Source organism: Myripristis murdjan, chromosome 1, assembly GCF_902150065.1.
Source record: "Myripristis murdjan chromosome 1, fMyrMur1.1, whole genome shotgun sequence".
NCBI lineage: Eukaryota > Metazoa > Chordata > Actinopteri > Holocentriformes > Holocentridae > Myripristis > Myripristis murdjan.
The window spans coordinates 25,712,774-25,740,190 of NC_043980.1; the positions used below are offsets into that span (position 1 = coordinate 25,712,774).

General features: G+C 41.1%; 1 protein-coding gene across 1 annotated transcript; it reads right to left on the minus strand.

Moving 5' to 3' along the window:
- Nucleotides 1–110: 110 nt before the first annotated feature.
- Nucleotides 111–26,829, minus strand: gtf3c1 (general transcription factor IIIC subunit 1). The gene is made up of 40 exons (XM_030053904.1): nucleotides 26,368–26,829; nucleotides 24,725–24,934; nucleotides 23,032–23,208; nucleotides 22,776–22,919; nucleotides 22,016–22,112; nucleotides 21,810–21,933; nucleotides 19,492–19,668; nucleotides 19,148–19,263; nucleotides 18,927–18,979; nucleotides 18,423–18,814; nucleotides 18,022–18,084; nucleotides 17,591–17,727; nucleotides 17,161–17,294; nucleotides 16,912–17,065; nucleotides 15,492–15,595; nucleotides 14,521–14,663; nucleotides 14,011–14,379; nucleotides 13,673–13,818; nucleotides 13,391–13,488; nucleotides 13,211–13,307; nucleotides 11,793–11,976; nucleotides 11,556–11,658; nucleotides 10,515–10,647; nucleotides 10,302–10,389; nucleotides 9,986–10,050; nucleotides 9,370–9,478; nucleotides 9,125–9,267; nucleotides 7,860–8,002; nucleotides 7,688–7,772; nucleotides 7,425–7,537; nucleotides 7,223–7,282; nucleotides 7,037–7,130; nucleotides 6,038–6,210; nucleotides 5,080–5,793; nucleotides 3,799–3,938; nucleotides 2,660–2,764; nucleotides 2,103–2,398; nucleotides 1,406–1,983; nucleotides 1,070–1,256; nucleotides 111–685 (listed from the first exon to the last, which is right to left on the minus strand). The coding sequence occupies exons 1-40, from the start codon at nucleotides 26,586–26,588 to the stop codon at nucleotides 485–487; spliced, it is 6,870 nt and encodes a 2,289-aa protein (XP_029909764.1). The 5' UTR covers nucleotides 26,589–26,829; the 3' UTR covers nucleotides 111–484.
- Nucleotides 26,830–27,417: the final 588 nt, after the last annotated feature.

The window sequence follows — 27,417 nt, forward strand, 5'->3', positions numbered from 1 at the left end:
TACATGTGTACATGTTGGTGACTTTACATGAACACAGTGCTAACAGCTCTGTAGTACACTGTTTTGACTATTAGATAGACCCACTTTCTTTCAACACAAAGTTAAAGACCTCAAGTAATGTATGCATTTTTATTTACAATTTAAGTAAATATCTGTACAAAAAGAATGATCACAAATGCCAGACAAATAAAATTAAAAGCACTCACAATAGAAGAAATAAATCAATATGAAGACAAAACAGTATAAAGGAAATGTTGTTCTGTAAAACCAGAAGTGTACGCCAACTGATCTTAATACATCTGTCAAAGGTCTCAACGTCCTGGAGTTGAACAGAACTTTCACAGAAGTGGCTGATCTAAATATCACGACCACCTGCCTGTGGCTACAGCTTTTTGTCTCAAATCCCCCACAGCCAGGTCAGCGAGAGCTCAAGACAGCTTTATGTGACCCAGGACAGTGCAAGCCAGGCAGCATCTGAGTAGTTTCACTGGATGAACTGGTTCCAGTGGGGTTCATTGGGTAAGACCTGAGCGAGCCGCAGGCAGCAGCTGACAGTGGGCTCATAAAACACTCTGTCCGGTGTCGCCGTCCTCACTCCTGCCTGGTCCACAGGGCGGGAGAACAGTGAGGGCTTGGGACATGGAACCAGAGTTCTCTTCTTCACACAGCCCATGTCTATTAGTGCCTATGGAAGAGAGAGGGAGCAAAGACAGAAAGCAGATAAACGTTAAAGACTACTTTAAAAACAAAATTTAAAAACAAAAAAGGAGATGCAGAGGAAATGAAAAAAAAATACAGATGAAGGCATGACTCTCAAGAATACATCTGAGTCTTTGTTCTGACAACATTTTTCCCACACTGTGAATGAAACACTAACCAGACATTCACACAGGGAGGTTAGTAATAGAGAGATATGAAGCAGGAAAGATAGACTGCAGAAGAAATAAGCACTAGTAGACAAATATTTGAGTTTGACTGTATATACAGTTGACCTTTCCAATTTTTTTTATCTGAGTAGGAGAAATATGTGTGTTTGTTCACATGTGGATGAGAGTTTAACTGAGTATACCTGTACGAGATCCAGCACCACCACTGGCTGCAGCACATTTTTATAGTGCTCCACTAGTGTCTGCTGTGTGAGTCCGGGCCGGGACATGATATGGTACAGGACGCCCTCAAGCATGCCCTTACACACCGGCCGGTTAAGCTGGCCGTCCACCATGCGCCATGGCCGGCTGATGAAACTCACAGTGTGCCTGTGTGGATGAAAGGTTGACGAGAGACACAGAAAGAGATGCAATGAAGTAGATATGAGACACTGGGAAAGGAAAGCATGCACAATCAAATCTGCAATAGCAACAATTATAAGTGATGAATTTCCTCTTTCTCCCAGTCAACTACTTACTCATCTTCAGTATTGGCTGCTCTTGCTGGTGGCGAACATGTTGCATCATCTCCTTCCTCTGTCCTGTGCTCTATATCCGTCTGCTCTCCTTCCACCTCTTTGAGCCCCTTCCCTTTTTCCTGAGTTTCATTCTTCGTCTCTGCTGCCTCCTCTTGTTTCTCTTCGGGCAGTGTCTCCTTCACTTTCTCCTCTCCTGAGTTTAACAAGTTCTCTCCACTTGTCTCATTTCCCCCCTCTCTCTGCTCTGACAGCTCTTCTCTGCTGTTCGGTGCCTCCTCACCCAGGGCCTTGCTTGATAATCCCTCTTCTCCCTCTCCCGCCTTGTCCCCTTCTTTGTCCTTAGCCACTTTTTTGCTGGGCGGTGCCTCTTCATCCTCTCCTCCTTCTATGTGTCTCTTACGCATGAAGGGAATGTTGTGCTGGTTCTCCCACATCGGAAGCAATCCATCCTGGGATAAGCGGGACTGGGACCAGGGCTTGGAGTTTGTGGTCAGAAGCCATGGTCCAGCACGATGCATGAGCACCCAACGCACGCCCAAGCCTCCAACTTCTAACACCTCCCCTTCCTCCTTTAAGTCCTAAATCAATCAGATGGGACAAAGTCAGGACAGGCAGACAAACAGAGAAATCCGACACTAGGAAATTCAGTTCAGAGAGACAAAAATGACCAGGGAATATTTTGTGGCAGTATTTTTACCTGCATATACTGCTGTAGACTCCTGGTGCGACCAGAGTGTAGTTCTGCCAGATGCGTGTGTGCTTCGTACAAGTCTTGAACACTCAAGCCGTTTTCACCAGCCTCATCTAAGCTCCTTCTCAACTCAGCACATGCCTCAATGTCCTGAGGAGAGTAATCCCTCTGATGAATCAAACGTGCATTACACTCCTCCACATGGGACAGAGACGGTGATGAGGTGGGTGGACGGACAGAGTGGGTGAGGATGGGCGGGAGCAGAGAGGGGCCACATTTCGAGAGGTCCAGTGGTGGAGAGTCTTAAACAGGGGAGGGGGAGGAAAAATTATTTTCAGATCAAACTGTACCCAGGAATCCACATGAAAAACAGTGGGGGAAAAAAATTAACAATCTGTATTAATTTGTGTCATTTTATTGTGTTTAATGTGTCTTCTTTGCTTTGATGTGCTATTCAGTTTTGAGCACTGATATTAGCAAATACAACACCTTTGTCCTCCAGTATCACACTGTTCACAACTTGATTTCAGACCAAACTGTACACATCGTAATCTCACACCTACCATCCATATTAAACACCTGGTGAGCCGGGGTGCTGCGCAGCTGAAACTTCATAATACAGGACTCCACCACAATGCTATCACTGGTGTTGAGGTTACGGAGTTTGACTGGAAACACACACACAGAAAAGTTACTGACCCATTTCAATAGACAGTAGATAGGCACATTCATCTGACCTCCAGCTGAGATGTGGGTCCAACTGTAAAGGATTTCTTCACCATTTTTTTTAATCTTTTTTTTTTTCTTGTCTGATTCTGTATCCAAGGCATTATTTATCCTTATTTAAAATCTAATACAGAATGGGTGACATGCTTTGACAAGTACTGTTTATTAAAACATTAAGCATGTAGTTCAGTTTAAAGTTTGCTCTTCATGTACGACTTAGTTTATGTTCACAGTAAATCTCACGGGGCTTCTTTGCAGTGGCATGATTCTTGTTTCCACAATAGTATCGTGACAGATTGATAGCCAGGCCCCATGCAATATACATAATACTAAAAGATGTACGTGTGTGCCAGTGTGAATTCTGTTGACTAAAAGTATAACAAAGTATTCATCAATGCCACTTTTTCCAGGACAAAAACGAGACAAATGAACAAAAATGAAACTCAATTGCCAGTACAGTACCAGTACAATATAACAACAAAAGCTAGATACAAAATGCATGAGGCTATGTGTAAAATTCACTAACAAGTAATTGAATTAGGGCTTTACAGAAGAAAACGTCAAATAAAACTACTGTATTCATCACCTAAAACTACTGAATTTTTGTCAACAAAAACTACACTAAAACTAATAAAATACACACACACACACACACACACACACACACACACACACACACACAAATTACTTGAATACACTGAATACAAACAAATATGGCCTAACCATCTGAATGAAATAAGGATCTTAAGCCAAAAGCATTTAAGCAGAGCGCTCATGTACACCATGTACCTCAATGCCAATGTTTGCCTGTCATGCATGTTTTTTTAGTGCAGAGACCTTCTCAGACCTTCCAATCTCTATATACAATTTACTACAATGTCTATGAATACAATGAGACAAGTTCACACTTGTTTTAATCTCTAGACAACATTTCTCTCTCAAAAACCAGAAGTTATGACAAAAAGTCAATCGTTACCTATGCCAGGACAGCAGTACCCTCGCATCATCAGGTAGTTAGTGTGTGACGCCTGATGGGCCTTCACCTCCAGCCGCTTCCTGCCCTCACAGTCCTCAGTGTCATCATCATCATCCTCTTCTTCCTCCAATGCTGCCATACTAAAAAGCCACAATTTGATTTTAAGGCATAAAACCTTTGTAACGTGCATAACCTACCTTCAGTAGGCCAGTTGCTGCCATTTATTTTTGTACAAAATGAAAACTGACTGAGACTCCCCAACCTAGACATAATAATCATATAATATATATATATGTATGTGTATCTATCTATCTATCTATCTATATTTATTTATTTATTTTTTGACACGGCAAGCTCCAGTTGGTAGCTCCTTGCTACTCATGAGTGGTACAATTAAGGTCTGTTAAAATTATATGTAGGCTCTACAGCAGAGTTAGGAGTAAATGCAAAAGTTGCCATAGTCATCCTCATGAAAATATCCACTTATCCACACCTACAACCTTTCAGTTTCTGAATTTTGGTGTTGCTATCAAGATGAAGGGCCACAATCCAAAATCCAATTTCTCTTTTACAGTACCATTTCCACTTAGTGGCTCATCTTCTCCCAAACACTACCTGCCTCCATTAGCAAATCTAATCTGACTGACCAACAGCCAACGATGGCATGTCTGAGAGAAAAGGTTCTGTGAATCCCTGTTCAGTAAAAGTGTGTGTGATGGTGGTACTGTATTCCCACTTTGCTTGTAAAGCTAAAACTGATCTGTGTTAATCCTCCTTGTTAGCAGCAAAAGGCTAGCTTGTCAAGTTTCTGTTTTACTGTGATTTAATTGTGCTCAAGCTGACTGTTCTCATATCAGCATCTCATATGAGCACACAAATTCTATATTATATAGATCAGATATGTTAATTAGACACAGGAATAAATGGACTATTAAGTAGACACAGTGGTATTCTCCTTTAATTTTTTTCTTCTAGGGTGCCCCAGTGGCTCACCATCATCCCCTCTCTCTGTGCCCTGTCTTTTCTGTCTCTCTCCACTGTAACAAACTAATAAAGCAAAAATGCCCTAAAAAATGCATCTTTAAAAAAAAATTTTTTCTTCAGATTTGTGAGGGAAATACTGTGTCTGGATAAGGTCTGGGAATTTTTTTTAAGAACTGAGTTGTAGTGAGTGAGAAGGGAATATGAACCCAATAACTAACAGCAGGTTGTGGTTACTGGATACAACAAATCAACTTACACTGGATGTATGTTCATACATGTGTGTGTATTACGTCTCACCTCTTGACTACTTCGTTGTCCACCAAGTTGCTGTCCACCACCACCACCTGTTTAGGTATGGACACATGAACAGACAGCAGTCCCAGAGTCATGAGGCTGAGAGCGGCGGCACAAGCTCCTCCTGGGGAGTCCAGTTGGTACCGCAGCATGTCAGACAACTCCTCTGAAGCTGCAGGTGCAGGATTCATTGCTGGACACACTCCTGCCGGCTCCTCTGTCTGCTCCCTGGTGGATGGTTCCTCACTAAAGCTAAGTGTGGAGGAATCTTCTGGGTTTACCTGCTGATTGAGGGATTCTGTTTTGCTCACTGGCTCTGCTGTATCATTGTTCAGTCCCAACTCCATTTGTTCACCTTCCCCTTTACTTTCGTTATTTTCTCCTTCCACTGTCAAGCTGTTATTTCCATTTTCAGAATGCCTCTCTGGCTCACCCATTTGTCTGTCAGCTTCTCTTACTTCGCAGTCTTTGTTCAGTCTGTTGTTCATCCGCATCTCCTCTCTATCTCCTTTACCCTTGTCTCCCTTCTCTTGTGCACCCCCCTGCTCTGAATCTGCTCCTTTCTCCACAACTTCCTGCCGCTCGTCCATCCGGCTCTCGGTTTCGTGGTAGAATGTGGTGAGAGGTTTGTCGTCCCCTGTTCCGTTGTTGATTAGAGACCTCAAGAACCGAAAAACATCTGTGCACAGCGCAAAAGGAAAACGCCACGCAAAACACCTGTCAGTAAGGAGTGGGAAAACCTTGGTCAAAAAGTTTTGAAACTGCAGGTGGTGTGGCACAGAGCAAATACTGAAAAACAAAAAAGCGACCATGGTGACGGCACAAGTACAACCTCTAAACTGGACTTCTAAAACCAGCAGCACAACAGTAACTTATATCAGCAATAGCATTTTTTTTGTTTGTTTTTTTTGGCTACAAGCTCAAATAATACACAAGCCATGTCAGTAATTGGTGGCTGTACCTGTAGTATGACTGAGACAGCTGGTAGGACATGGGCAGGATGGGCAGTGCCCGGTTCTTCTTGGGCCCATAAATTTTGCAGACACGACGACGGTTCACCAGACCCCTTTTCCTGCACTGTATGAACACTTGGCAAAGCACCTCCTGACAATACCTACTGTACATGTGGAAAGTCTATGGAGCACACAGATGGATAATCAGAAGACTGCATGTGTACATCTGTGTTTATATGTGTGTGTGTGTGTGTGTGTGTGTGTAATCAGAGACATAAATAAATACAATAGGCCTCATGCAAGAACCACTCATATGAACAGTTTCCTTCCTAAATGACACCTAAGAGCTATTTAAGAGAGACGTTACCTCCTACACCAATATTCTTGTAAGCAGAACTTATCGTTTTTGCCTTGGGCCTGTTCCTGTTTTTCATTAACGGCCTATAGTAAATTAATTAATCAATTAAACAATACTGGCTGCCCCATCTGACAGCCTCCAATTCATTTTCAAAGAATATTTCTTTAATGGGACAATTGAGCGCACTTTTTTTTTTAACTCAGCCAAAGCAATTTCAATTACTGTATAATCTATCTACACCTCAAACTGACAAATGAGCTGAATGATACATTGACAGGTGAGGCTGTCGACATGAGGTCCACAGAACAGGCAGGTATGATGCGTGCAACCTGGCTTGTCCCTCTTAGATGTTATTTTTGTGAATGAAACTTCCAGCTTGATGTCTGCCTTTTTTTTGGGGGGGGCATTTTGGCGTCAACTAGGCTTTAAAAATCTCATGAGCAGGCACTCCATTATGACCAGGAGGAATTCATCATATTTGAAAGGACCATATAAGCTTTCAGAGTTTGATGAAGCCGACTCGCACGAATTAGATCTCATGATGAAGTAGGACAAAGTTAAGACAAAAAAAAAAATGTTCTTGCATGAGACCCAACCAGTGTGTTGCCTGCAACCAATAAATATAATTAATAGTGGATGGTATCTGTACCTGGAAAGATCTGGAGGACTTCATCTGAGAGTTGGACATGCCAAGAGTGCTCTGGATCAAATTATTTAAGACAATAACGTGGATGTCCTCTGTGCTGCAATGCACAAACACGCAAACAACTTATAGATGCATGTAGAAATTTCTACAATGAAAAGATTAACTCATATATCAAAAGGAAATCCCTACCTGTTAAGTATGTCTTTGAAGGTCATCTCTCTTCCACTGCATATCGTGCAAACCTTAAACCTGTAATACACAAAGACAATAAATTTCACCGATCATGGCTAGAGGTCACACACTCAGGTTCTCATTCGTCCATCACTCCCTGAATGTAGAAATTATTAGAATGCGAGTCACAGCAGCACTGCCCTCTTCCTCTGCTCCTCACCTTGAGAAGAGCTCCTGTTTTGTGTCGGGGATAATGATGTCACTAGGGGTCATGGCAGAGCTGAACTTCTGTCTCAACAGTTTGGTATATTCAGAGAAGGCTTCAGCACAGTCCTAAAAACAGCATGCGAGCAATTCAGTCAGAAAGCTAACTTCAAACACGTAAACAAAACAGAAATCCATTTTGATAACTGAACATCAGAGATCAAAAAGATGAACAATATTCATGGACATACTATATGTCCATGACGGGTGATGACACACCTCTGGTTTATCCGGATTGGCAGGTTTCTTTTGTTCCAGCAGTTTCATCAGAGACTTGTCTTGGTACACCTCAGCCAGGCAGATCCTGCAACACATCCATTGGATAAATAGCACTGTGGGTGTGTGTGTTCATACACAACCACATGACTGCACACATCTTAGTATGACCTACCTGTAGTTCAGGAGTGTCTGAGGATTCTTGAGGATGTATCGTGTGCGACGTCCCACAGCAACAGATGTTTTATCCATGGATTTCTCAAACTCTGCTTGGAGCAGGTCCCTCACCACACAGTGAGGTATGAACGGCCTTTTTAACTGCAACACATCACCAGAATATTGGAATGTAATACTCCTTACCACACAGTTAAGTTAGTAAATGTGTGTTTGTGACTATACCTGACTTTAAAGGTAAAGTAAGGTGAGGCAAAATCGATTGAAGTGGGGAATCTGCAGACTCAACTGACCAAAAATATTAAGTAAGCACTTAATCTGAAGGTTGAGTCCACATGGTTCTCATCACCAGGCGATTCACAAATAGATCATGACACTGATTGTGAGAACATTTTTGTCAGTGAAGTTAAACGAGTCCTCAGTTCACTTGACCCATGAAAAAAAAGAAAGTTTTCTGTAGTGCACCTTTAAAAAGGTGCCAACAGTTGGACTGAAAAAGTGGTTCTATTCAAATAACACAAATGTTATTGTATGTTCAAAATTTGATCAAACGCTCTGTGTTCAAGTAATCCTTTATCTATGAACGCTGCCTTCATGTGAAATGTAGTGTATGGTCTAGAGGTATTGTAAGCTAATGTGAGCTAATGATCTGTTTAATCTACTGTTTCAGCTAAATATTTATATCTGAGGTGAATGTTTCCTATCAAACTTAAGTCCAAGTGTGGTAAAAAAAAAAAAAGGAACAGCAAAAGAAAATAGCAGATTTTAGCAGGGTTTTTTGATAACAGGCATGTCGGCATGCCTTCTATCATCAGACAAAAGTAATGACCAAAAAAAACAAACAAACAAACAAACAAACAAAAAAAAAAACACAAAAAGATTACAAGAGAAACCACTGCAATGTGCAAAAAACATTTTACTGCAGCCTAAAAATATGCATATTTCAGTGTTTGTAGGCTTGTACAAAAATACAAAAAACACACCAAGACTTAAATTTACATGCAGACCACTTGCAAGGCAATGTGTTTTGAGGAGCATGCTTCTTTTGGTTTTTCTACAAACCTAGCAACACTGTGAAATATGTCTACTTTAAGGCTGTAATAATTTTTATTTTGCACATTGCAGTGGTTTCACTCCCCTTTTGGGGGGTTATTTTTGGCCTTTTTGCAAACCCTGTTTTCCATTTTTTGTGTGCTGCTGTCAGACCAGAATAATGACCATCAAAATCTTATTTTGGTTTGACAAAGTACGACACGGTGTGTGTACCTTGCTGTTGAGCAGGTGTGAGGCCACACTGCACAACATCATCAGCGAGTCCTCCTGCAGGGACCAGTAGACACGCTGTCGGGTCATCCTTGTCAAAGCTCGGTGGTCGGCCTCGTCGTGAGCAGGTGTACGCTTCTTGGGCTCTTCATGGACAAACAGACGTGCACATACAAAAACACATGCAGAATTTGTAAACTGTCCACCAGCCAAACACACAATACTGGATGAATTTTAATTTGACATACCTTTCCTCTTCTTGCGTGGGATCTTGACAACATCCTTTTTGCCTCTCTTCCTCTTCTGTCGCTTCCCTCCCACCACCTGCTGGTTTCTGCTGGCCGGCTCTATAGCCACCTACACACATGGATGTGAAACCAAATGTACATCACTTTTCAATCTGTAGTTTTTGCTGTTCGCTACAAGACTGAGCAGGGCGTGAACACAAACACTTGAGCTGAAGCTAGATTTCAGACACCGGTCAAAGTATACAGTTGTCCATCAGTTGAACTATTTTGAGGTGGAGCATGTAAGTAATTTCTCGTAACTGTTTGAACCCACCAGCAGTGCTCCTTATTTTTGTGACTCTGGTGGTCATTACAGAATCAGAATGTGATAAGTAATTGGCCGCTATTTTGAAAGACCGATACTGGCTAGAAATAAACACACAATATGTCAGTTGAGACCTCGATACCATAATAAACATTTGAGTCATTATTCTTTTCCTTAAATATATTATAATAAAAAAATGTATATATAATATATATATATTTATTATCAGTATTATCAGTTAATATCATTGCTGTATGTTACAAACAGACATGGTATAATATTCAACCAAATTATAACTGATTTGATTTGTACCTCAACATTTTCCTCTGTGATGAGCGGTCGCTTGGTAGTCACATAATGAGGCGCTGTTGATCCTCCTATTGCACAGATTACAAGCATGCGCACACACACACATCCACTGATGAACAGGAATAAAATAAAAATGAATGGGCATGCTTAAAGCTGAAGTTAGAAGTAAAGCAGGAAAACTAAAGCACATAAGTCTCCACTCCTCTTTCCAACAGCTCAATAGCAATTTTTATGCAGTTGACTGACAGCTCAAAGTAAAGCTCTCCCACACCAAGAGTTTGCTCAGACCTGCCAGGATGTTTGAGCCTAGCTAACTTACCAGCTTTGATCGCCAACCTAAGAGCATTTTTACTCAAGAGGTTCTTCAACCTGATTTTGCTGTTGATCACTTCTTCACCACAATGGTTCTGAAAACACAAACACACCCCGCATCAAATGCCAGAGGCACATGGATTAAACAAAGTAATTTTTTACAAATTTCGATGCACAACAGCTGACAAAATTCAATCTTTTGTGTGTGCATTGTGTCTACCTTTTTGACAGCGAGCAAGCTATTGGTCCACAACCAGTTGCGCTTAAGATGAGCAAAGAACTCAGAGTGCAAGCCTCCTGCTCCTCTACCATCCCCTGGTATCGACCCATCATCACATACTTCACGACTGCCCCTGTGTGTGTACATGTACAAATACACGCCAATCAGTTGTCTGCAAAAGCCTACATTGTTTGGTCTCGTTTTATAAACCAAGAGGAAAAGAGAGGCAACAGATGGATGAGCTATTAAAATACATTTCAGTTCTTTCCTGTTGATTCGTCAGCCCTCTGAGTCATTTGAACTGGCCCTCTGTATGTTATCTGTCCCCTAACCAATAAAACTGGAGGGGAGAGAAGGGGAAGGGTGGGGGTGGACTTTTGATGTGGGTCCATTCCTCTTTTTGCAACACAGTGGTATGACTTCAAGAAAGATGCTCAGACTTCCACCAAATTTAGTGGGAAGGTTCGTCATTGGCTAAGGAAGAAGTGCCAAACTTTTTGCACCCACTGGCCAAAAGCGGGCATGATAGCGGGTGTGGCACATCACAGGAAAGCTCATCATTTCTGATTGGGTTAACCGGTCATCACAAAACATTGACCGGTGTGTCATGGGCCACAGAGCACTTGAGTAACTTTTCAGGCTGATCAATGATAAGGGGCGTGGCAGTGGGGTGTGGCATACCACAAAAAGTAACATAGCTTCCCAATGGATTAATGTAACAACAACAAAATTTTGATGCAAGGTTTGTCCTGAGGTAAGGAGCAATATGGAAACTTCTCACACTGATTTGGCCATGCCCTCTTCAATTTTTTGAAATTGCTTCAATGAGAGCCATGTGGGGTGTCCTCTGACTTAGTGCGCAGCTGTAAGCAAGCTGGCTGACACACGGCCACACCCAATTCTGACTGTGTTCTTGCTTACATTCTGGACGAGAGGTTTCAGCTGTTAGCACTGATCAAAATTTGAGGATGGTACACCACTGGTGAGATACACATTGTTTACATTGTTCTGTAGCATCCAGAGAAATATTAGTCCACCTACTTTAAAAGGTCTGCCATTCCAACAAAATTTAAGCGTTCGGTCACCACGGGAAACATTCTTGGTTCAGCGTCCTCTGGGGCCCCTCGCTTCCCACGGATTATCCCTGAAAATGCAAACACACACAGACACAGGTCCACACTGAAAGCCAGCATAAAAGTGTGTGTGGGTTGCCACATTAACGCTAAAACCCATTGTCTTCCATTTAACTACCAGTGATGCCAGTGTATATGCATGTACCTAGCGGCGTGTTGAGGCAGACACACAGCAGATCAAACCAATAGTTTTCTACATCCTCTGAAGAGGCGAGCACGTATTGGCGCTTCTCAAATGGTTTGTCGGGCGACTGTGAGACCATCCAGTAGTGAGGTTCAGAGCTGGTGGTGTCAACAATGGTGGTATTTTGCCTTAAGTACACAAACACCTGAATAGATACAAATACAGAGAAAAGTCATACAAAGACGTGAGAAAAAAATGCCGAAGTACCATAATACTGAATTTTTACTTCCTTTGTCAAAATAAAGAATAGGATTTTATGATTTCCCCCATTTTTGGCTTTTGTCACCACACATGCTGTAATACAAATGTTGAATATGACATTTCTGCACTCACTGGCAAGCTACCAAAAGCAAGACAAAATTAAGGAATAATATTTACAATGCCTATTTTTAAAAAATCTCATTCATATTTAAATATAAGTGAGAAAAGAGCCATTAGGTTACTCCATAATGCAGGTTATCGGGACCATTCAAATAAATTATACTTAGCCTCTCAAATTTTGAAATTCCCGGACCTGGTTAAGTACAAAACAGGCCAATTCATGTACAAAATCCTAAACAACAATGTACCAAGGAATATTCAAATCCTTTTCTCTCGTAGAGAGGGGGGTTATCAACTGAGGGGAATTCAAATGTTAAAACATCCTGTAGTACGTACTACTCTCAAAAGAATGTGCATGTCCGTTTGTGGGGTAATACTTTGGAATAACCTTGAGATGAAGATAAAACTGAGTGGTAACATGATAATATTTAAACGTAATTATAAACAATTCTTTATGAATCATTACAAGTATATGGAGCTGGTTAAGCATTAGTTGACTTGCTTGTTATATTGTACAGGTATGATGTGTGATATGATAACTGTCTTTCTTTTGTATATTGATACATAGTACAGTCTAAGTACTTTCGCTTTAGAGCGCTTTTGTGTCTTCATACCAACTGTTGTGACACATATCAGAAGGTGTTTTTTTTTCTTTCTTTTTATATACGCTTTATATACGTACCTTTGTACTCACAATTTTGTGGACACACGACATTGAGGAATGTAATCTTGTATTTGGAAAAGGGGGGCAGGATACAGATGAGCTACGCTTCCTCCTGTCCCTCCTCGAGCCTTTTTTTTGGTATCTTTTTTTTCTTTTAATCACTTCTCTTTTTGCTGTGTATAGACCTTGTGTCTTGTGATTGTTGTTTTTCTGGCATCGAGGTAAATAAAGAAACTGAAACTGAAACTGAATAAATACCTTCTGCAAACATTTGTGTTTGGGGAGGTCATCAGAGCAGAGGTCACCAAGACACAGAGTTTCTCATTGATTTACTTTTTTTGTCGTGTTTATGTGGCACTGAAAGTGTAGACCACAGGAAGTCACTTATATATACCTGGTCTTTATCCTGGAACTTCTCAATGGGTCCAAACTGCAGTAGACCCATGTAGGCCAATTTCTGCAAATTCTCATGGAAAGTGAAGATGTACTTCCTAAAATGAAAAACACACAACTACATCAGTTTTAGAGTGTGTGCTGTGACGTATTAGAGAGCCTGTGAGACAGTAAAAGTTACCGTTTGTAAAGCAGCTGTCTTTTAATTTTGGAAGGCAGGGCTCTGACAAGGTAGTGCTGCTTCACGGGATCGCTCAGAAAAGCCTCCAGTCCATCTATCTGTGTACACAGAAAATACTGGACATGTACAAATCCATAAAGTCCAACATTAAGTCCATAAAGACTTCAGTCAGGTCTTCTGGCCTGACTGAATTGAAAACTTTGATCTGATTTGAAGGTGATCGCATAGCCAGTGTTGTTTAAAAAAAAAAAAAAAAAAAAGGAACAATAAGAGGATGCTTACCTTAAAGTTGACCTGTATGACCTGTATGAAGAGGGAGAGAGGCAGGCACAGGAGCAGATCACTAACCAGAGCCCAGCCATCGCCAAAGTCCTTGTGTATGGGAATTGGAGGAATGAACCTCTTCCACGTCTCCTCGTCCACAAATACTATCAGACACAGACAACAGATACCGGAGAAAACAAGGTCATACCACTAACATCACCATTGTGTAGACTGAACCAAGTGCAGGTAAGTACTCAGAAATAAACAGGAACAATCGGCTCATTAACTGTGGACTGGGTTAATTCACAGAATGGACAGCAAACAATAACTTTGAAGTTCTCACACAAATCACTCACCTTTCAGGTCAGAATGATTGGGTCCAGAACCATCAAGATCTATAAACTCCTCCTCTTCATCACCCGATGTCATCTCATCAGGCGGGCTTGGCGCTGCAGTTTGCTGGTCCGCAGTGCTGGAGGCAGGGTTTTTGGATGACTGGGTTTGTTTTTCTGTGTTTTTTGTGTTGTGCACGTCTTTGTCGGGGCCTGAGTTTGAAGGATTTGAGGGCTTTTCCAGGGAGCCTGGGTTTGTGTCTGTTAGCGTCTGTGAGCCGGGAGAGCTGCGTTTGAGCGGGTGCCCGTATATAAGGTACCAGAGGAAGTTATGAATAACACGCAGACGATGCATTTTAGGCTGAAATCCCAAAGTCCGGCTCAGTCCTTTAACTGTAAAGAAGACAGACAGAAAATGAGGGGTAAAGCAATAAAAAATATGGGCCTAAAAATCCAAGGGTCAAAAGTCAAATCATAATTTCCTTTGAACATATACAGTCTAGACGACAGCTATATTGGATGGAGTCACAGAACCTGTTATGGGCTTGAAGTCCTCCTGTTCTTTACTGCCCACTCTTTTTTTATCTGTCTTGCTCTTCTGGCCTTTATTGGTGCTCCCTGTGTTCCCTTTCAGCTCATTTCCTTTTTCATTGGCTTTCTCTTCCGCCTGCTGCATGCTGAAGGACAGAGCAAGAATAAGATAAGATTAGATAAGACAAGATAAGATATTCCTTTATTAGTCCCACAGTGGGGAAATTTACAGCATTACAGCAGCAAAGTGGATAGCAAAATATGAAGCATAATCAATAAATAGCAAGAGGTGCAGTAATATGTAAGACAGTGGAGATGGAGGACAAGGGAATGAAAGACAGCCAGACAAAAATGGCAGATCAAAATCCAGTGATTATACATGCTTAAGAACAGATGGCATTTTGATCAAATGAAAAAAAAAAAGGTGTGATAAAAAAACAAGATCAAACATGGCATAGAGGAAAAGACCCCAACAGAATATTTGCTCATTTGTAATGTCTTTCCTGTGTAACATCACCATCTTAGTTAACGCTGTAGGGGACGCGACATGTGATCATGTGCACAGAAACACTCTGCAAATATCTGATCAAAATATTTAGACAAGAGGTCATTATTTGATCACTGCATACATGTTGGGGCGGTGACACTGACTTGAACAATAAGTCTATGTGACTGTAAAAACACTGATTTAAACAGTATCAGTTAATGTTTCAAACTCAATCCTGAAAGCTATGCAGTGAGACTTCCAGTTATACAATTGCTGCCAATCACCATGAAAAGTTGATGGTCAGAGACTGCACCTTTTGCTTTTGCAGACCAGGGAGAGCAAGGGAACATAATCTTAATTCCAGTCAATACAGTGGGCGTGCATTGCATTTCAAAAACTAAAAACAGCCCCTGGGCTAATGTGAACACTGAGCCCACACATTACTATGCAAGAGTAACTTGATTTTACAGTATGTGTCTGTACTCACCGTGCAACAGGATATGAGCTAGAGATTCGGAAGCGGATCTGGTCTATGGCTCTTTTCACTGCATCATCATTGGGCTGAATGGAGGGATGAACCACCATCTCAACCTGCATGTGGGGGAACAGGGAGGAAACAAAGAAAAAAAATAATCAACAACTCAAAAGTTCACTTTTTCCCTGATTAAAAAAAATTGTTTTGCATGTACAATTTCACGTTTGAGTGTGTGCTGGTGCATTTGTGATGTCTCTGTGTGAGAAGAGGGCATGCCCGGCTTATCATGACAACAGCACAGTGTTATACCGCTATATGGTTGGGTCTATTTAATTAGATAAATATATAAATTAGATAAATATTTTTCCTTTCAGAATTTGTAAGGTCGACTGCAAGATCACCAGTGAGTAACAGTTTAGGGAAAAATGTGCAAGTAAAAATATATAATCCATATTTCCAAATTCAGAATTAATTTTTTTTAAGTGTGAAGAACAAACAGACACTGCTTTTGGGGTTTTTTCGAGTTATAGAATGTCCTCCAGCGCTTTATAAGCAGATTTGTTTCTGAATACGCAAACACAAATCACAATGTAGCCTCACAGGTAATCCTGTGGCAACTTTAAGATGAAACAGAAAAGCACAGTTTCTGGGAAAACTGTTTGGGCTAGCTGGAAGCTTCTTAAAATGACAGCTGAAAGCTGCCTTTTGGGTATTATGGTGTAAAAGTACCTGAAGTAGTACTAAATGGAAAACAACAAAGGGTTAAAGTACTTCAAGAAGCCCGAAACGTGCAAAACCGAGTTAGTTTTTTCTGGTTAAAATTGGGACACTTAGAACAGTCAAAATGATAAAGTGATAAAATTCTGTCAAATGTACTGTCAAGTACTTTGGTGAAATTTGATCCAACATTTGGTGAAATAAAAAAAATATGTAAATAATAACAAATAAATAAATTATCAAGATAGATAGATAGATATAGATAGATTTTAGAATGATAGATACAGATATATACGCATACACACACACATATATCAGGCACAGATATGCATTAAATCAATTTATTTATACCTACTGAAGATGAAGTTCAGCCAATCATACATCTGTTATATTTTCTAATCATGACTGCCACTTGTCATTCAAACAACAAGTGCATTTTATATGACAGGTTTGCAGTGAAAATGACCACAAGCTGTGTCTTTTGCTTTGTTCTCAGGGTAAATGGATACAGTAGTCAGTGCCTTCAAAAACAAAAACTGTCAAGCTCTGGTGTTGTTGCTGTTATGGATAATATTATGTAGTTATTTTATTTTACTATTTTATTTTATTTAGTGTATACAGCAAGTGCTTTTGCCTATTATTAAAATAATAGTTCATTGGAGGAACATGAAAAAGTCAAGCATGTGTGTGTGTGTGTGTGTGCATGTGTTTATACCTTCTTGGTGATTCCATCCTGTATAACTGTGGTGGTGTACAGCTTAACCATGCCTTCTCTGGACAGACTGCGTATGAGACGCAGAATAGACTTCTTGCAACACTTTGTGCTGACGCCATCCTGCCTCTCTTCCTCATTGATCATCTTCTGTAACCTTTATAAAGACAACACATGCATATTTACCACCCCTTCGCTCTGTACAAATCACTTTTTTTTTAGATGAACTGATATAATGTTCAACAAACTGACGGGTAGAGTCCTTCTATGATCTTTAAGCTGTGGACAGCCTCCACAATCATGTTCTTCCTTTTCAGGAGGCGGTATGTCTCATGACGCTGATGCATGCGACTCGAAGACTTTGCACATTTATTGTCAGGAGAGTCCTGCACCAATCAGAGAAAAGGTTGAGCTGAAAGGGTTGACACATATCTTGCCATCGCTTTAGCACAGAATGTCTCATCAAAATATTACTGAAATCGCAATATGGCAAAGTGCAATATCCAAACTGCAGAAAAAATGTGTGCCCAAAACCAAACAAAACCACACCTTCATCATTTTAATAGCTTTCTCAATGAAAATAATAGTGAAAAACTGACCAAGCCACACTCTACAACACACTCGTTTCAACCAATCCTGACTGGAGAAAAAGAAACCACTGCGACCAAACAGTCAGACTCACCATCTCATTCGGAGTATCCTCAACAACCATTATGCTGTTGCCTGTTTTGTCACTGTCTGAATTAGTAGCTTTGGTCGGATGCGATGGGATGTCAGGGCTCGAGATGGATTCCTCAAACTCCTGAATGTCAATTTGCTCTGTTAGGAGAGATATTCCTTATTAAAGCAGAATGACACAGAAGTTTTTGTTTTCAGTGTCATTAGTTGGGATGGCACTGTGAATGTGAACAAGTTTCTCCCATTGCTTTAATTTCAGAGAGCCAAGACTCCGAAGACAGATGACATTAAGATTTCTGTTTCTGTTACTGTTTTGAAGGCATCACAGATTAAGGACTTGTTTCTCTGGTAATATTATTGTGGGGAGTGTGGGATCAGCTGCCACCTGAAACACGTCCAAGGGGGCAAGTGCAGTTGTCCAGTTGTGTTTCTTACCTGCTCCAGCAACAGATTCAGACTTCTTATTTGTCCTGGATCTTCCACGGGCTGGGGTTTTACCTGTGTAATCGCAGACAAAAATGTGCCTACAAGGTTACTCCAGGATTCATATAGCCAAAGCTAAGACTTTTAATGCTTTAAACTTTGCCTTTAATTGAATGTAAGAATAATTTAAAAACAAAATACAGAAAGAATGCTGGCAGATTTTAGACACAGCTGGAGAAGTTATAAAAAGGACAGGACAAGAAAAAGGACAACCTGAAATTAATTAGTAATGAAGTCAAATTGTGTTGAGTAAAACAAATATGAGGCATTTTGTACTAAAAACATTTTATGGTCAGTGTTTCCCCTGAATCTTTCATTTTAAAACAGCTCTTGGTTTCAAAGTATGTACTCACATTTAATTGGTGTTGTTTGATCTGTGATAGAGATCTCAGCTTTTGTCCGTTTTGTTGTCACTCTGTCTTTGTTCGCTGATTTCTTTCTTGCTCCTGACTTTCCTTTTTTAACTCTGCCGACATCTCCTTTATCCTGCTCTCCATCGCTACACATTTGCCCCATCTCATTTCCATCTTCCTCCACTTCTCCACTTTCTTCAGGAGTATCCATCACTGCGAGAGGTTCCGCGCTCGCTTCTGATTTGGACCTGGAGGCTGATGGTGTTTTGGGGGTGGCAGGTGAAGTCTTGGTGTTTCGAGGTGCGACTTTGGAACTTGCAGAGGAACAGAGCAGCTTGTTGCGTTCCCGCTCTTTAGCAAATTGTTGCAGGTGGTCACTCACGCCCACACACCTGTCATAGACCAATCAGACAATATAATAATACAATTTCATAAAAAAATGAGTGCAGTGGCAACTTGAGAAATTCATAAAAAATAAAATAACATCCAACCAAAGATACTCACTTATGGCTGATAAATTTTGTGGTCCTCTGCCGACCCACATCCTCCATGAATCCCTGAGGGGTGGAACAAATAAACATAGTAGAGCAGGAGAGATTTAAAATGTTACTGCAACATTTTCTACACTGTTTTAGATGAAAACATCGCTTTCCAACCAACAACCAAGTCCACATACTCCCCATCTAACAGCACACAAACCTTCACATTAAGACTAAAACTTTTACCTTTATTATACCATCCCTCTCCAGCTTCCTGCATATCATACGAGATTCCAGCTTGCCGATGCTCATCCTCATTGCTAAAGCCGTCTGGGAAATGCCCCTTGTGCCACAAGCCACGACTATATTAACAAATAAAAAGAGAATAATTACTGAAAAACAAGTAATCTGAAAGCCAGGGAAATATTTGAATTAATATATCTTCAGATCATAAAAATGACAGTCATAAAAACAAAGATATACTTCACTTTCAAAGGACTATAAAACCTTGTGAAATTATCCCTGTTCATTTTACTGCAACAAAAAATCTCTAAATCTTCTGTACAACATGAAGGAAGGACCAAACTCACTGATATCATAGGCCTGCAGCAGGATATCCCTCTCCATGATTCGCCCCTCTGAAGGGAGGGATTTTCTTCTCACTCCAATTTCATCTTCTTCATCGTCATCCTCATCATCTTCTACCATGATCACCTTTTTTTTGTATGGCTTCACCAGTTTCAAACAGCGCACAAGTACTTTAGTCCCTGGAACACAAAAGTGAAAGGACGTGGTATGTATGCACTTGTGGCAGACATTCAGCAAGCAAGCCAACTCATGATATGCATCAGTTATATGCACGACTGGATGCTCAGGTTCACTCAGTTCAACGGGGAAATACAAAGAGAAAATATAAAGAACAGCAAATGACAGATAAAAGATATATACTGAGAAATATCAAATCAGCATAAGAATGAATAAAAAGTTTTGGGGAAAAGGCATTTATGAAATGGGAACAGAATCTTTTAGAGAAGAAATGGAAGAAAGTCCAGAATCAGTCGGTCGTTTAGTTTCTGCCTGTGCCTGCAACCTGCAGGAAAGTGGGCGAATTCTCTTCTTACAGGGCAACTATCTATGATATGCTTTGTGTAAATCAAGTTGTTTGTTTTCACTCTCATTTTTAACACGCATGTGAAGATAGTGTCTTCACACTTAAACAGAGGCTATTTGATGGATAGGTCTCAGTGTTGGTGTCATGTATACCCAATAATCTCAACTAGGTGTGAAGTCTACACAAGGTCACACACTGAGAGCACTGGTGCATTGTATGTATTTGAGCTTTACATTATGTCTATGTTACATTTCTCTATAAAATATACTTTTCAACAACTGGCCATTATAGAAAAAGTGAGGACTGGTCAGTTAAACAAAGTGTACAACAGAGATCTCTTTGTTCTGATTTGTATAATAAAATTCATGTATGGCATCTCCTGCACAGCCACTTCCTTTGGGTCCTGGTCAAGTGAAAAATGTTGCTGCACACCAAGCACATTGCTTGTCTTTCACTTTGAAAATATGTTGAAACAATTTATCAAGTGGGTCTAGAGTTATGTTTTTTGCACAGTCACAATCAAACCTACAACATGAACATCAGCTGCAGGATGCTGCGCCATTCCTTGGGACCAATCCGAATAGTGGAATCGGGTGCCAATATGGACAGATCAGAGTTTGTTGAATTTCACCATCTGATGGTAGACCTAGACATAACGTACTAAGAGCTCTATTTTAACAATCTAAGTGCAAATAGCCTAAATGTCCAAGTCCACTTTTGGCCTGTATGTGTCCATGTGCGTAAAGGCATCCTTGTGTGTGTAACAAGGAGAGCGTACGCTTGTTGGCTCCAGCCTATGTCGGTGCACATTACTATCATGATAATGTGTCCTTAAAATAATGAAAACTATGCCACTGTCCTCAGACCCGGGTTTTGTTGGTCAATCACTTTCAACTGCCCCACGACAGCAATGCGTCAACAATGCCGCTGACCACAATTCATTTCAATACCAACATGCCGACAGCCGCACAGATAGGCAGAAGTGCATTTGCTATTTACATAATGTGGGCACTGGATGGACAACTGCATCGGTTGCAAACTAGTAAGTAAGACTGGGCCCCTTGTGTCCACTGACTGGTCAACTGGGTGAGCGTCACGCCGTTAGAAGTTCAGGATATACCAATACTGTTCAAACAGGCAGGCACACTGGTATGAAAATGTAGGAGCACCGGTGCAATCTTTTTTTACAAGGATGAGCTGACCCACCTGCTCAACCCACATTACCTCTGGTCTGGTCTCTCATTGAAAATGTATTAAGGCCTGACATTTTCTTCGCCCATGTCAAAACCCTTCATTCTGCAACTGGCTGAACTAATGACACTTGGCTAAGAAGTGTTGTGCGGTTTACTACAGTCTCATGTAATCTTATAAATAATAACAATATCAACATCAACAATAATTATAATTGCAATATTCAAGAAAAAAAAGAGCTCTAGCTCTGGTACTGGTATTGACAGATATCCAAACTCATATATTCAATTTAGAACTGAAAAAAGTGGAAGTTTTTATACTGCATGTGTTGTTGAATTCCTGTGCACAGAAATTTCGCTATGATCAACCAATCAGAGTGCATGACCTCGTGTAGTCTTGACAACAAGTTGAGATCTCTGGGCAGGTACAAAACACCTATGCACAGACCCTTTTCAACTCCAAATACATGTCAAATAGCAGGAGTTTACTTGCAGAGATACTATGTTCACTGAAGCAGCCAAGAAAATACTTTTTAGTCACACAAAAAAACAGCACCGTCATGTCCAAAATTTATGGGTCAGTAATTTATACATCAATGGTACTTACCTTTTTTGGTGGTGCAAGGCTCGGCGGTAGGATTGACATCCTCCAGAGCGCAACGGACCAACTGGACCAAATTCGCAGATTGCATGTACTGGTAGATTCGCTTTAAAGTCTTCTCATTGACTTTCTACAGCAAAACACACAGTCAGTTGCTGCTACAAAAAGAAAGACAAGCACAAGCAGACTGGCAAACACACGGAGATACTCACAAGTAGTTCTTTAAGTGTCAACATGGGGGCAACCTGACCAGGAGTCTTCTGCAGAATGTTGGACATGTTCTCCATCAGGATGTCGTACTTACTCCTCCTGCATAAAGATCAGAGAATTTTTCAGAGAGGGGGTGGAGAGAGAGAGAGACATAGAGAGAGAGAGAGAAAGAGAGAGAGAGAGAGAGAGAGAGAGAGAGAGAGAGAGAGAGAGAGAGAGAGAGAGAGAGAGAGAGAGAGAGAGAGAGAGCGAGAGATATTTTGTCGGTTTGTCGGTTGTCCATCTTGTTTATTTTATGTATAAAACCAACTTGTGAAGACACTTGCAGAATCTACTATATTTGGTCTTAAAATTAATGACACAAATACATTTTTTCACACAATCAGTCATGCAGTAGATACATACAATGAATTTTATTGTACAGCTGTCCACTACAGTGGCACTCAGCTGCAAGTATAATAACAAAAAAAGAGAACCTCTGACACCAAGCAATTACTTTTCATTATTATGTTAAAGGACAAAAGTCATTTATCACAAAATTTGAAAAAAAAAAAAAAAAAAGTATCTATTAGAAATTTATATTTTAGCAACATGAGTTTACAGTTTCCATAAATGGACAGACTGTGTTTGTCCATCAGCCTGACAAATGCTGCATAGTAACTATTTTAGAACCTGAAAATTAGCAGCAATGTAACTTGCGTGTGCGTGTAATGTAATGTGTGTGTGCGTGTGCACATGTCTGTGTGTGAGTGTGTTACAGACCTGTTTACGTGGAAGCGGTTGAGTAGCAGAAGTATCGAGTGCTGCTGTTGTCCTGAAGGCGTGCGTATGACATGAGACTGCATAGTTATGAGGCCATGTCTGACAAGAGACTTCCTCATGTAGTGCAACTTTCCAGCATCTGTCCTGTCAAATCAAAACACCGGATGTTACAAAGTGGACAACCGAAACCCAGCTTGTGAACACAAACCAAATCCAGTAGAGCAAATGTGCGCAGGTGCATGAATCTGTCTCATACTTGAAGGAGAAGGTATGCAAGTCTCTTTGCAGTTCTCCTTGCCAGCGTGCTCGGCCCAATCGTTCCAATATACAGTACGAGTGGTCACTGAGTTTCAACTCGGGATCGCCTTCAGGTCCAACCAGAGCACGAAATCTCGTTGCCTGAGACGCTACAACAACAAGCTTTCGGCCAAATCTAAAAGACAGTGCACAAAAGTAAGTTGTAGAAAGAGGAGGGAAAAAGACTTGTTACATGAGACAAATATAATGTTACTGTGACCTGGAACAAACTTATCTAGGGACTACTGACTTTAATGTGTTGCTATTCAAGATGTAGCCTGATTAATTCACTCAGAGATTAATTCATTGTCTTTACATCATTTTGATGTTCACAACCTTTAGAATCCAACAGTACTAGACTCTCATATTTTCAAACCAATTAAATCCCTTTGTGGAGAGACACAGACAAGGTGGATAAAGTTGAGGATATATGCAGTGATTCTGCAGCCCGGGATCGATTCCCGACTGAGTCCTTTGCTGTATATCATTCCCTCTCTCTCTCCCCCGCCTTTCCAGTTTCTCTCTCTCACTATCATGTGAGAGAGAAATGGTTTCAAAACTGCCCTATTGGTATTACTGGTATGTTCAAGATAACTGGTAGCTAGGGCCTTCAGATTGCTCAAACAGTTGAGGTGGGATCAAAATGCATAGACAGACGACAGTTGAGTATGTGGGGCTGCTTTGGAAGAGTTTTTTTATGCAACTCTTGGGAAAGCACAAAGATGATACCAAGGCTAAAGAACTAGTATCTCAACATTTATGTTAGATAGCAACCTCACGAGTTTGCAATATACCCAGCTATATTCACTGATCTTAAAGTACCAAAATGTGAGAGTCTACTTTGAAATTGGGGTCTTGTGGATTTAATTTTTCAATCAATAGTGTGTGAATGCAGTGGTTTTCTGGCAGCTGACTTGGAAATCCTGGACATCAGATTCCTGCCAATAAATACACTAGAAGGTGTGTAGGTTTTTAAAATCTGTGCAGCATCACACTAAATGACCATACAGTAACATAGAAACTTTGACAGAGATAAACAATGCAAACAGAATGCCGATCTACTTAAGTATGTTAGACCATGCAAACAATAACATTAGTTACATAAATGTAAATAAGTCTTAAATAAATGTTTGTTTAAGTTTAGCAATTTTGTGTCTTATTTATTATTGTTGTTGTTGTAGCTGTTCTTGTTTCAGCTGCTCCTGTTATGGGGTCACCACAGCAGATCATCCACCCCCCAATTTATGACCCACATATTTGATTTGATCACAGGTTTTACCTGCTCTAAGACTATCTGCAATTTTTAATACAGGTAGCGCTGGTAGATGCCTGATGCCAGGAGTGATAGTATCATATGCAACCGATTACATGACTATGCACTTTGAATAGGAAATGAATCAAAGTAACACATGTGGATTTAAAGTTGTGTATAAACTGTCCTACTGAAGCAGTCGGACAACAGAAAGGAACTTCAACAGAAATTAACCAACTGAGAGCAAGGAGCAAAGAGCAATCAGAAATTCACTGATGTTTTAGCTTCCTTCTTTAAGGTTCTTGGTGAATTGGTGATTACAAGCAAAAGCTGTCCAAAAACATGACTTTCACCAAGCCACAGACACAGTGGTTCTGACCAACATTATGGCGCTACCAACCTTTTGAAAGCCTCCTCCAATGTGACCAAACTCTTGAGGGTACTATTGCGCACATTTCTGGTGACATCTTTCCTCTCTTTGTAGAAGACACACGAGCCCTGTATCCCATTCTTGTCTTCTGTGATGACACTGACCGGGTAAACGTCATTTGTCGAGGCAGAAAGCCTCTCTGCTTGTTGAATCCCTGTTTCTGGGTCTACTTCTAAAAACCTGAAAACACACACATGTGCACACGTTAACACAGGCCCTTTTTCCATGTGGCAGTAACATCCGTCCTGCGTGATCCGATCACAAGTTGACACCTCTACGTATGACTGTAAACAGCACTGATGTGTCCTCAATGCGTCTTGAGCTGAGCTGATCACTCAGGACGCATTCAGATGTGGCCTGGGACACATTTTTCCACATCGCATTTTAAGTGTAAACACACGTGTCCCAGGACGGACTGAAGGACTGCCTACTCACCAGACATCCTCTGTCTTAAGCTCTGGTCCACCCTATACCCCCGACAGCGGCCAGACTGTAACTTTTCCAATAGAAAAAACTCCCCTGCCTGACTCTGCCCAGTGCAGCTGAACTGATGGGCCAAATGCAAACTGAAGAGTGGGGGCCTGTACCATAAAGCTGGATTAACATACCCGGGGTTTCTCTTAGTTATCTGGCTTCACGTAACCAGACAGCCGCAATCTGGATCCACTGGAGATCCAGGAGAACTGATTGGTCAGTAGATGGGGCTTTTATACCTGCTGAGCTCTTATCCTGAACTTAACCTGCTCCGGAGCAGGTTAGGTGTTCAGCGTATGTTACCACGGCAACATACCCCGATAAAAAGTAAACCACCTTTATGGTACAGAAAACCCAGGGTTAACCCTGAAGTTACCTAGCTAAGCCGAAATCCAGCTTTATGGTACAGGCCTCAGGTCAGCTATAAAGCAGCTGTTTAATGAATAAAAACACTGTCTACCTATCTATTTCTTTGTGTGAAAGGAGGACTAGCAAAGTAATAATTTATGTTTTACTGTGCATATGACAAAAAATCTCTCTCTCTGTCTCTCTCTCTACTAAAAAAAAAAACAACCTGGCAAATGGCAATCATATGCATTTATCTGCATAGAGCAGGAAACTGAGATCTGATCACAAGTGCACAGGTGACACGCATGTGGAGTATATTTTAATATACTCCACAGTAGTATGTATATTTTAATGGCAGGTGTGGCACACTGAGAGCTGTCCACTTGTGATCGGATCACCAAAGGCACATTTCAATGCCAGGTGGAGACAGGGCCACAGATGCAAATACACATGAGATTTGTACCAATGCTTGTAGATAATAGGAAAGTAAAGTAATGCCAAGTCTGTCTCAAACTTAAGAGACTGCGACTCTCAGGAGCAGTTTGGAATCTGACTTGACATTTCCAGTACTCTCAGTTTAATAACTTGATAATCTGACTGAGTGCACAGTCACATTAGTGCACAGCTGCTAGAGAGCACACTCAGTCTAGATTACACCATATGGCGCTGACTTATCTTCATATACATCATCATGCATAGCAGCCAGTGAGAGGTAAACACATCGACATGGAAAAACAACATATATGTGGCGTTTCGTTATCTTAATGATGCAATCAAAGCCTGATAGTGACCTGTCAAACAACACGACGTCGCCCCTCTCCTGTGGAAGTTCGTAGAATTTCAAGTCGCCGTTGCTGGTCAGGGACCTCCAGATAAACTCCTTGGTGTGCGTGTCGAGCTTCAGGGGAAACGCGGGGTGTCTGTCCTCAAGTCTGATCCACAATGAGGGAATGGTTATCCCGTCAAGTCCCTCTAATGCCACTTCATCCTCAACTATACCCAGCGCATCCATAGCATGGCACTGGCTGGGGCTAGGCTAACGGCGTTCGCTGTGCTAGCTAGTTACCGTTCTATCTTAGCTTTCTAACAGCTAAATGCGATAAAGTGCTGGTTTAGAGGTCGTAAGGGTTCAGAGTGTTTTTAAAAATGCATTCACGTTACTGACGTGCTTTCCAATCGGCTCATTATATTCATATAAATGTTCAACAAAACACAAAACTTAGTCACCCTACGCTTATCGCAAGCCCCGAGTGGAGTTCAGACTGCGCGTTTACGGCACGGCTCTTCTTCTACTACTCCTTCTTCTTCTCTGAGGTTAAATGTCGGTTGGCAAACAGGCTTATAGACGCATTACCGCCACCTACTGGATTTTTAACGGTTCATGGCGGATCTCAACTTTGCTGTTAGGTTACGATGTGCGCGGTTTTGGCACATAGTAGGCTGTCTACTATGTGTGGAATGTGCATATTCACTTGCTCCAGTTTTCAAAAAAAAAAAAAAAAAAAAAAAAAAAAACAGCAACTAAAAAACTGCCACGTGGGTGTGCAATAAACTGAAACTACGTGAGTAAGTGTCATCAAAACTGGTGTACATGGTGTTGGAGATGCTGTGTCTGTGTCAGCACCTCCTGGTCCAGGCCGCCTTAAAGAGTGTAAGGCGTGCGTGCGTGTGTGCGGGCGCGCGTGTGTGTTTGTACAGGTGTTAGTCTCATTTTGTAACAGTGACATGTGGCTGCAACCAAGGCTCAGCCGCTCAGCATCCTCGTTTGCAGATATTTTCCATGTTGTGCATAAATACCCATACTATGAGTGAGGAGATAATTGTGGGGAAAGTAAAATCTA